The sequence below is a fragment of the Astatotilapia calliptera genome, chromosome 22 (genome assembly GCF_900246225.1).
Source record: "Astatotilapia calliptera chromosome 22, fAstCal1.2, whole genome shotgun sequence".
NCBI lineage: Eukaryota > Metazoa > Chordata > Actinopteri > Cichliformes > Cichlidae > Astatotilapia > Astatotilapia calliptera.
The window spans coordinates 23762780-23774236 of record NC_039322.1 but is presented as its reverse complement, the minus strand read 5'-3'; the positions used below and the strand labels follow the sequence as shown (position 1 = coordinate 23774236).

Below are 11457 nucleotides of genomic sequence, written 5' to 3'. Positions count from 1 at the left end.
GTGAAAGACACAGGATTTATCCGGGAGGACATGACGCTCATGTTTTCCAAAAGGAATTTCACATTTCTGACCACAGAGCAGTTTTCCAATTTCTCCGGCATCATTTCTTTATCATGTTCCTGTATGACTTAATATTTTTGTGACCTTCCATCAATTTAAAAAAAAAAAGAAAATAGTAAAGTCAATTGAAACACTTGATATTATTTCTGTTCCATTATGAAAACAATTTGTTGTAAGATTTTTTGTAGATTTAAAAAAACAAACAAACTAAATTCCTTTTGCAAAGAAATTAAAGAAACCAATTGTATAAATGTCGATATGCATGATGTGAGAGTGCACGCCTTAATGCTGGCCACAGCATGTGATGTTAGATGTCATTATAAATGCAACTTCTTTTTATAGCAGGAATAATTTGCCTGTAAAGGACGAGTGGAAATTTGTGACTTATCTGAAATAAGGGAATTGAGCCAGTGTGCCTTGAGCAGTAAAATTTTAATGACTGAGTGAACTTGTTCTGTGTGTGTTTGTGTGTCATCAAGTAGAAACAGACAAAGCAACCAGAGTTAATAACTTCCTGGGACCAGCAAATTTATTTAAATTTGTTTTCAATAAAAATTCTGCCTTCCAGCAGCAATTAAAAAACTAACACCACAGAGACAAAATAGATTATCGGGACGTAACACTTTTTACTTCACAATGATCCAGTTTGTCTTGTTATCAATGCAACACACTGTAGTGCTGTCTCCTCCCAATCAGGCTGCCATGTTTAGTTCAGTCCACGATAAGTTCTTAGGCTTTTTTCCCATAAAGCTGGCCTAACACACACATCAAGATTAAGTGTAATTCAGCAGTCATGAAGTGGCATCAACAGCAACATAAAGGCTTTAAAAGAAGACAGTCTATGCCAGTGTAACATATGTAGCATCAGTGGCAACACCACAGTTGTTATCCTTCATAGACATGAGGATGTAGCCATCATTGCCCCAGTATGTGGACCAAGAGTTCTTGATGAGCCAGTATGGCTCTCCATTCAGGGTGCCATATCCCACTGCAAGCACAGCATGGTCCAGATCATCCACAGTGTTCCCTGAAAAACAGAACCAGCGAGTTACGTTGTTGTGAGCGTGAAGGATAGTATCTAACGCAATCACTGTGGAAAGAAAAAACACTCACCACAAGCAGGTTCGTAGTAGACGCCGTTACTGTAGAAAACAAACGAGCGATGTGATGCGTCGATACTCACGGCAACGGGGCCGTTTTTAAAGAGCGCCAGCTTGAGGGCCAGTTGATCGCCAGACGTGACGTTCGTGTAGCTCTGGATACGTGCAGCGAGCTCGGACGAGTTCGTGTGGCAAAATCCGTTCTACTCGGAGAGAAAAAAATATTTTTAAAAACTTTCTCACAGCTTCTCGAAATCCTCTTTTGTGTTGAAATCCACTGTTAATAAGCAGGCAGTTATTCTGCTGGCTTTTTAAATATAAATTTGTAGGTTTTGCTTTAACATTTAGGGAGGAATGTATTGAAATGAATCATACGCATGTGATTTACTGGGGTTTGTGGAGGGCAAATTAATGGAAAAACAATCCATTATTTAACGCAGAAAGAAAGTATGTGATGTTTTGCTCCTGATGATTCTATGATAGCTGCAAGGAATGTTATTTTAATTGGAATACCAGAGGGGAGGGATTATTGGAACAAAATGTGAATCTTTGTTTGGGTTCTGAATATTTCTGGACCTTAAAATTGCTGTTTTATTACAAAGGAAAACTTAACAAGGAGCACTGGAGAGAGTGGTAGAATAGCTGCCCAGTAAAGGCCATTTATACACACCAGCAGTGGTCATTTCAACTGGCTTTCATCCATCTCTGGCTTTTTGTGACCTAGCACATGTGGGGCAGCTGGGTTAAAGACATGAACAGACATCACATAGTTTATTTTTAAATACATGTATAATATTTAATACTACTCTTAAACAGCAGATCTATGTCTGCTTAGTTAGAGCATGCTAGATTTATGACTGAATTTTGCAAAATACTGTTCAGGTGTCGCTACTTTTGGGTGACACCAGAGCAATTTGGGATAATCACAGGTCACTGGAAGTCAGTCTCTTCCTTTGATGTTAATAAATACACAGTTATACACAGTGGGGCAAACTGACAGTAACTTTCTGAATGCTTTAAGTACTTAAGAGACACATGAAACAGTCTCTGGTCAAAAGCTTGTTTAACTGTAAGACAGGCTTCCTGAGCCTGAAATCAAACATGCCGTTAATACCACAATGATAAGATTTGTAGAATTACACTATTAACGTCGCTCTTTTAAGGGGCGATCGTGGCTCAAGAGTTGGGAGGTCGTCTTGTAATCGGAAGGTTGCCGGTTCGAGCCCCGGCTCGGACGGTCTCGGTCGTTGTGTCCTTGGGCAAGACACTTCACCCGTTGCCTACTGGTGGTGGTCAGAGGGCCCGGTGGCGCCAGTGTCCGGCAGCCTCGCCTCTGTCAGTGCGCCCCAGGGTGGCTGTGGCTACAATGTAGCTTGCCATCACCAGTGTGTGAATGTGTGTGTGGATGACTGGTTGTGCTTTGGGGTCCTTAGGGACGAGTAAAGCGCTATACAAATAAAGGCCATTTAAATTTTTGATTTGTTGTTGTGAAATCATCTCACCATCCCCATGTAGGCGCCATATGTTTCCATTGTGGCGATGCCTCCGTGCTTCATGATCCACTCGTACGCTCTCCACTCCTCCCCGCCATCGCAGCCATTATTACCGAAACCCCAGGAGCAGTCGATCAGCATCTGCTGAGACAGAACCTGCAGAGAGCCCGTCTGAAAGACACGAGCAAAAGTATGATTACACTCGGCATTACATCAGCAGCCTGCGCTTACTCTGCACTAATCATGAATCAAACTCTAATAAAATGCAGACATTTTAATCCACTGATCCACTTTATTGACATTTGATTATATGAAACACAAACAAGACAGCTAAACATTTATAATCGGCTTTCATTCCTACACCATTTTTACTCCAGCTGCAATCTACAGGTTTCTAGGCAGATGCTGTGAGATCACGAAGAACTAAATTCAAAGCGTGCCCCCCACTGAGTGGCTCTGTTTATGAACCTGCCCATGGGGGTCACTGCATCGCTCAGGTTCAAAGACGACCTGCTGCAGCCTCACAGCAGTACTTCCTCCTAGCCAAAACAAACTGTTCCTGCAATTATTGCAAAGCAATTAGCAGTTCAAGCTGCTTTACCTCAGTGAGAAATGTTAAGATTATTGCACGGATGAATCCCTTACATTTATATATTTATACATCGTTAAACAAGAAGTCGCTACAGAGACCAAAACCAGACCTTAAAAACATGTTTTGGTGTAAAGTTGGACATTTTTACATGGAAGTCCATCACGACCACTGACAGTGTGAAACAAGGATGCAACTACCATAAAGTTTTCTACTGCATTGTGAAATCTCATTGCAACATCATCTCGGTGCTTTGAACCACATGTGACAGCGAGGGGTAATCTGACCATGAAACCGCGCTGATGCCAAAGAGCATGTCCTGGATAATCCTCCTTTCTGACACTTCAAATGACTAAAATTTACAAAAGGGATAAAGATTTATGGGCTCTTCTCCTACAGACTTTTATAAGGCAGGAGTATTTTTAAAATCACAGATATCACCTCCCCGGTGGCTTTAATAAACTTGCAGTTGCTTCACTTTTCAGAGCCAGTCTCAAGGGGCTCACTTCCACATTCACTTTACTTTTCGACCCTGGATTTCGGTGTTCGTTATGTACTTTGCATTTTCTGATCAGTAATTTAAAACTAGATGAGTAAATAAATACTAAGATCAGATTTTACTGATACTCAATGGGAAATTTCCAAGCGCAGCACCTTAAGTTTACTGCAATGCAAAAACATTTTACTTCAGTTAATGTTTAAATGTTGTTACTGCACTGCGATGAAGCAGGAGCTTTAATGTAAGTATTATCCCTGAGACTTCCTCCATCACTGGACCTCAGCCTAGGAGTTACAGAGCTACAGGCCAGGGGCAAGACACATAATTAAGAGTCTCCTATGTGAGGGAGAGACACAGAATTCGGTCACTTCAATGGGGTGCCGTCAAGTCCCAATAAACTGATCCTATGTTTGGATCAAGTTGCTAGGCAACATGGGATAAGGAATGCCTTTGAGCTCAGCTTTCTACAGGATGGAGGCAGCCCAAAGCTGACGTCCCCTCAGACTCATTCATTCACACAGACACACACACTGTAAAGCCCGTCCAACACGACTGAAGTTACACAATGAATCTTCCTGTGGATCTATCCCCAAAAGGAGGGCTGCACTTCGGAGAGAAGGATGTTTGTTTGTTTTTTTTATTTTTTAAAAAAGGTCAGTAGACTCAAACAGCAGCCCTATGCTAAATAAATGTGACAGACTGTCATATCTATCTAATTTACAAATGGTTATTTTTAATTTTGCAAATAATTCTGCTGGTTTTGTCACAAAGAATCTATATCAGTCATGCACCTTGAATAATTTGCATCTTTGTATTTTATTCATTTCACTGGGTGTATTCTTCTGCCTGCACGAGCCACTTCAATACAAGGAGTATTAAAATAAAACCTAATTTCTCCCTAAAACATCAGAAAGATAGATATAGATTTATACCAAACGTAAGTGCACTGGAAATAAACCCAAACAAGAACAGATGAAGCATCAAGCTGAGCATCTGCGGCTTCAAAGAGAATAGGGAAGGAGCCCCATTATTCGAAGACACTGGAATGGGGCCAAGGACTGTGCAGCAAGCTGCCTCCTATCCTTTTTACCTTTAAGAAGAGAGCGCCCTCTACTGCTCCAGTGGTGGCAAAGCTCCAGCAGGAGCCACAGATGGCCTGGTCCTTTACTGGGGTCACGGCGCCTGGGAGGCCAGAGTTAAGGTGAAAAAACAAACCTTCCTCACAGATGCATCTTTGGTGAATAATTAAAGCTTATACACACCATAAAGCCTCCAGTCGAGTGACTCGGGAAGATTGACTCTTTTGTAAGCTTTGAAGGGGAAGGGGAGCCCTCTGTTTGGGGTCTTTCCCCTTTTTCTTCCCCTCATGGTTGCCAGCTCAGACATGGTGCGATCCGACAGAGAGTTCAGAGCCAGAGAGAAAGACATGCCCGCTCTGTTCTTAGAGTGAATGTACCTAGAAAAACGGAACCAGTCAGACACACCGCTGAAAAACTACTACTAAAGCTGTAGCCTCACAATTATTATTAAAGTATTAAATGTTGCGCTCACCGTAGGTTAAGAACAAAAGCATGCTCCCTCTTCTCGTGCTCCCTTTCACCGCTGTACTGCCGCTGGAACTTGTCCTTGAAATGGCTGAACATGCGCTGTGACTGGCCTGACGCTGAGGTGTGGATGAGATCTTTCATTGGATTGGCCAACATATGGTGCTCCACTCCAGGACCAGGAAACCCACCACAACTCATGCCTATATAGAAACACAACAAGAAGGAGGAGTTTTTGTTTTTCTTTTGTCCTCTGAGTCTTCCAAAAGGTCGAGCAGGTATATATTTACACAAACCTTCAGGCAGCAGGAAGACTTTGGGGTTCACGTCAGTGCTGAACTCCTTGTATTCCACCAAGTACTTGTCGTAATGGGACCCCAGCAGAGTGTTGTATCCCATCATCTCATAGTGAATGGGAATGGGGGTGTCTTTTCCTCCATCTGCACCTCGCTCTGAATGTGTCACCCACAGTGTGTACGTGTTCTTCTTGTAACCCACAGTGGTCACATTCTGCCAGACTTCACACAGGGAACCTCTGTAGTACTCCACCCTCAGGAACTAAGGAGGGAAATGAACAACTTGACTTGTCAAAATAAAAGATAAAAACATTCAATGAAATATGTGACTACGATATAAATACTCACAAATGGTGACGGTTTGTTTTCCACTAAGACATACTCCTCATGAAAATGTAATTTACAAAATGAACATGACACTGTAATAAAGATCTTATGACTTATGAGCCCACAAACTCATCAGAAAAGGTTTACTGAGGTAAGCAGTTGAGTCATTTACCTGTTTTCTTTTGCGGTTTTGCTGACACATCACCACTGACCGTGTGATGTCAACTTGTTAACCATTAATACCATGATTGTGTGACAATCATGGTGACAACATAGGATCAAGTGAATGCGTCTATAGTGACACGGGTCTAGAGAGTGACCATCTGACAACCCTCGAACGTGAGGAGGAAAATGAGTACTCCAAGACCAGCGGTGAATGATTGCTGGAGGCTGATGGCAGTTGCTGCAAAAATGACTGCTATAACCAAAGTCACACAGGCCTACAGACAGGTTAATGGTTTCCTGGAAACAACCTGTCACTAAAGAAATATTAGTATTCCCCCAATGTTAGTAATACTGGTAATGGTAGCATATTCCCATTTACTGGTCTGACTGTAAGTGAAAGGCTTATCTACAAACACTGGCAATCTACTAGAAACACTGCCAACTGGTTGGGGAATAGAAGTTTCCCTAGCAACCGGTGGTTGCATCATGTCCAATGTCGAGGTCAACTCTTAACCGATGTGTGCGTGACCTCAGTACACTCTGACTTCTTCTTGCAGTAGGGTAACTACCCCCTTCTGGCCATTAGAATGATAGTATACAGCTTTAAGACTTTTCTGCTTTGGCTTCTGTTTTAACAACCGGAGACTGTTCCATATATACACTTTTACTCATGAAGATCAAACTGAAAAGTGGAATAAAAAGAAATAAAACACACACCTGGAAGCCCTGCACATCGGGGAGCGCAGCCTGCGGTGTGACTGCTTCGTCCTTTGTTCCGTTAATCTGGAAGCACTTCATCACATTTAGCTCCTCTTCAGTGGTCTCAGGCGAGATCTTATAGGCAGTGCCATACTGCTGCTCTGAAGCTAACTGGTAAGTCAAAACCTGGCCTGTTGGTGATAAAGAGTGTTAAAATGAGACATTATTGACTTCTCTAATGTTAATAGTACATTTATTTTGTTAATAGCTCAAGATTTCTGAATGAATATGCTATGTGTGGCTCAGACAAAACCTTATTAGCTATAGTCAGGGCTTTTTGGCGTATACACCTGTCAGTAGAAACGCATTATATCAGGATTCAATTTTATTATTATTATTTCATTACTACTTTGAATGTGTTCATTCTTCCTTTTTCCTAACAGACTACAGTTATGTACAAGTCAAGATGATGATTTGTCTGATGGAAGAAAAACTAAATAAAGAGGAGTATTCGTGGGTAAGTTTGCACCAGCCGTCATCAGCACTGTAAGCATATAAAAACACAATTTTAGTACAAAGTCACATGCAACACAAGTCATCAGATTATGTTCATCACGCGTGCTTACTCTGTCTTTTTTCACTTCTTTTTTTTGCGATAATGTTACAGTCTGGTATCGTTTCTCTTACACAACAGGCACTCAATTTCAAATTACTGATTAGCCAAGCAGGGGAATACAGAATCTGCTTCAGGAGAATCAGCTGAAGGGGGTTTCTCACCGTGGTAGTAGTCTATCCGGCTTGACTTTGCTGTTAGGTCTAACCAGGCCTCAAATGGTTCCTCAATTTCAGCATAGGGCAGAGAGATGATTCCTGAAATGTAAATACTCAATGAAACATAACTTCCAACAAGGCCCAAAACATACCGTGTAACCCTCTGTTAGTTCACAGCTTACCTTTGACATGATAGCTCTTTCCAAAATCAGGAAGGCTATGTACTGCCTTTGCCTCTGTACCTGACAATGAAGCAGAGGTGACAACACATGTTAGTAATATAACTACAGAGCTGTGTGCAACAAGCAGCAAATAGCAAAGCAAGAAATACTGACAGCTATCCCTGGATATTTGCTATAACTGGTTACATGGACGCTACAAACACTGGTCATTTACAGACGCCTTGTTAACTTCTCACACACGGAGCAGAGGATAAAACAGACGTTTGTAGCCATTTTGGCAATATAAGTTATAAAATTAGATAAACTTCTCATACCCCAACCTTCCTTTTTTAAGTTTTAAAGCCCACTTTATCATAAAAGGAACAGGTTAAGCTTTGGTAAATAATAAAGTTAGTTGTGTGCCGAATTAAAGAGTGGTTAGTGGAGCTCGTAAATTAGCACTTCTCTCAAGCTAAAACAGGAAGACTTTAATGTGAAAGTTAAAAATTATCGTATGTATTCCTGCTCTACTGTATAGCTACTTACACACAAAGATAGCCTCTTATTTAGCAAACTGAATGCTAATGTACGTTTATTAACATGTTTATTTGCACGTAACGGCTGCGTAACAAGACCCCCGAGTGCTAGCTACCTCCACAGCATGTAACGCTGGCTGACTGTAAACAGCTAACCTAAAAAAACAAATATGAAATGTATTTCCTTACCAGCGACATCGCACAAAAAAATAGCTGCAATGTACCAAAGCTGCATTTTTTTTCTTCTGTATTCTCAGAGTGACAATGAGAACAGCTGGCAGACTAAAGCCAAACCTCACAGAAACACATTGCTCTGCGGACGTTCTTTAACCCCCAAAACAATGATTAAATCATGGAGAACGGTGCCTGCCCGGTCCACCAATCACATCGCGCCGAGGAAGTGTCTCCTCCAATCACAGTTTTATTTGCACGCACATCATGTGAAGCATGTCATATGACTGTAGTTAACTAGATAATAGGAAAACAGCGGAAAGGGCAGTGTTTGTGTGAACTACCACTGCGTGTCACGAAGCCGAGGCTTCCCCATTTTTGTTTGGAGCTCTTAAAATCCTTAAATCAATCAGACGAAAATACTTTGATAAGATAACTTAATTGTGTGCTAATTGTATGTTAAATGACATTTACAACAGGATTAGTCAGAGTTCCCTCTTGGGTTTTGTTTGTTATAGAGAAGGGTTGCTTTTTTAAAAGCTATTCTTTATATACAATCCTGTGCAAAAGTGTCAAGTCGCCCCATTTTGATTCCCATTTTGATCCAGTGATGTCGAGAATAGTCTTTCAAAGTTTCTGAAGGGTTTTCAAAGTTTTCTTTGGACAATAACTGCTTTTTTATTCAGTCCAATCCTCATACCTGACCATTTCCAGAAGTTTTTAAAACAATTTCTATTATTCATTTTTATTTATTTATTTATTTTTAGAATGGAATAGATAGAATAGAATAGCCCTTTATTGTCATTGTACGTGTAAAATGAAGTTCAATTCAATAAAACTTTATTGATCCTGAAGGTTGACCCCAAAGGAAATGGGGTTAAGGCTGCCGACCTTTGCCAGCGCCGACTTACCCTTCTGACCATACATACATTACACAAACACCACATGGGGAAGACAGGTCAGAGAGGTATAACAATGGAAAATGCACCACATGAGGAAAGATAAGGAGAAAAAAAATAACTCCCCCCAGACTGAGCTCCAACAGGGAGATCGGTTTGAGAACAGAAAAAAAAAAAGTTGTGGGTGCTCCACACCAACGGTGCCAGAATAAGATATAAAGAGTAGAAAGCAGGAAAAAATAGCAAAAGAGGACAAATATATACAATCAAGAGGAATATATTCGGAAATAAGAGAAAGACAGACATTGGAGAACAAAATAGCTTCAAATAGTGGCCTGAGTGATGAGGGTCACACAGACCATGGCTCAGATTCATGAGATGGGTGTTTGTTAACAGTCTGAATGGCCCAGGGGAAGAAACTGTTACTGGGTCTGGAGGTGTGGGACCTGATTGACCTGAGGCGCTGACCAGAGAAGCGGGTAAACAGATGGTAAGCTGTGTAAGGGCTTACCTATGATTTTCCTAGTTTTCCTGAGACAGGAGGATCTGGCAATGGTCTCCAGGGTGTCAGAGGGCAACCAATAATTTTTTTGGGTGGTGTTGATTACCCTCTGTACAGCCGTCCTGTTGTCAGTAGTGGACTCTGTCTATCAAACACCCAGTGTGGAGGAGATGCTCTCCACAGAGGAGCAGTGAAGGCCAGCAGCAGCTTCTGGTCCACGTAATTCTTCCTCAGGACACGGAGGAAGTGCAGCCGCTGCTGGGCCTTTACCAGGGCGTTGGTGTTGTGGGTCCAGGTGAGATCAGGGGAGATGTGGGTGCCCAGAAACCTGAAGGTGGAGATAGATTCAACCCATTCCCCGTTTATAATTAGAGGGGAGTGGACCTGTCTGTGTCTTTCCATTATGAGTTCTTTTGTTTTAAGGATGTTCAGCTTTAGGTTGTTTTCGGAGCACCAGCGGGAAAAGTTCTCTACCTCCGCCCTGTACGCTGTCTTATCTCCATCAGAGATGAGTTTAACCACGTTGGTGTAATTAGCATACTTGACAATGACGAGAGTTGGCTTGGTTGGTGTGCAGTTATAGGTGTACGGGGCGTGGGATCTGGTGCTGGATGACAGTCGAGGAGAGAGGTTGGGGGTTGGACTGATTGAGGCTGGTTTGTGAGGAAATCTTTGATCCAGGAGCAGGTAATAGGTGGTCCAGTTTGGTGGTGAGGATGTCTAGTATCATGGTGTTGGTGGTAAACGTTGAGCTGTAGTCCACGAAGAGCATCGTCAAGTAACTCTTCCTGTTCTGCAGATCATTTAGTGCTCTGTGAAAGGTGATGGTGTTAACAAAGAACTTATTTTAAATGGCATCTTTAAGCACTTTGTTTCTAATAGCCTGTTACAAAAAGACAGAATTTGTTCCCATTTCTTTTGTTGAATGTTTGAAAAATGTCAAAGAAAATGCAGTTTGACAAGCATGAAAAACTATTTTTACAACAACAATTTTATTCCAAAACAGCTATTGTCTGAGAACCTGGCATACTCAGCATGGTGTGCAGTGTGTCCTTAAAAAAGTAGCGGACAAAGGAAGTGTCAGGCCTAAAAAACTGCTGTAAAACACCCAAAAGAAGTGAAAATAAATAACCAATCGAGTAAGAGTTTTAATTCTCTCACTCTGTCTGTTAGAGACACGTTTTAATGGTTGCAGTTGTTACAAAAGAAGAAGATGTGGTTTTGTGGGTGAGTCTGCATGCAAAAAGATTCATCTTGCTGATTTTCTTCTTGATTGGAAAGTGTAGAGCTGTGAAGGTGTGTGTGTGTGTGTGTTTTGTCTGTCTGTGGGTGTTTGAGTATGTTTGTGAGTGTTATGCTGGTGGAGTTTCAAAAGTGATAGTTGTTATTAACTACATGCTGAGTGTTTTCCATTTATGTTCCAGTGCATTTAAAAAAACACCAACGTGTGCACAGTGTGACATTTTAAAGAAGAAGAAAAACCTGACTCTTAGTGACAATGTCTTGTACGTACATTGTAGTTACAATATTTATAATTTCATTGTTAAAAGAAAGCATGGCCCCTGTCAGTTCTGAGGTTTTACGTCCCAGGATAACAACATTTTGATCCTTAGCAGGTCTCAAAATTAGACAAACCAAATGTCAG

The 11457-nt window shown here is 41.4% G+C and overlaps 1 protein-coding gene across 2 annotated transcripts; it reads right to left on the bottom strand.

The window, feature by feature from the left end:
• Window positions 1-473: 473 nt before the first annotated feature.
• Window positions 474-8595, bottom strand: LOC113014228 (digestive cysteine proteinase 2). Of its 2 annotated transcripts, none has more exons than XM_026155621.1 (11): window positions 8430-8595; window positions 7726-7785; window positions 7550-7642; window positions 6791-6963; window positions 5582-5843; window positions 5293-5488; window positions 5004-5197; window positions 4832-4923; window positions 2663-2824; window positions 1174-1363; window positions 474-1087 (listed from the first exon to the last, which is right to left on the bottom strand). In XM_026155621.1, exons 1-11 carry the CDS (start codon window positions 8473-8475, stop codon window positions 900-902), a joined length of 1656 nt encoding a protein of 551 aa, XP_026011406.1. In that variant the 5' UTR covers window positions 8476-8595; the 3' UTR covers window positions 474-899. The 2 variants fall into 2 exon arrangements, 1 of the variants encoding a protein (XP_026011406.1); XR_003270944.1 differs by lacking the exon at window positions 474-1087 and adding an exon at window positions 1831-1898 and having other exon boundaries at window positions 1301-1363.
• Window positions 8596-11457: the final 2862 nt, after the last annotated feature.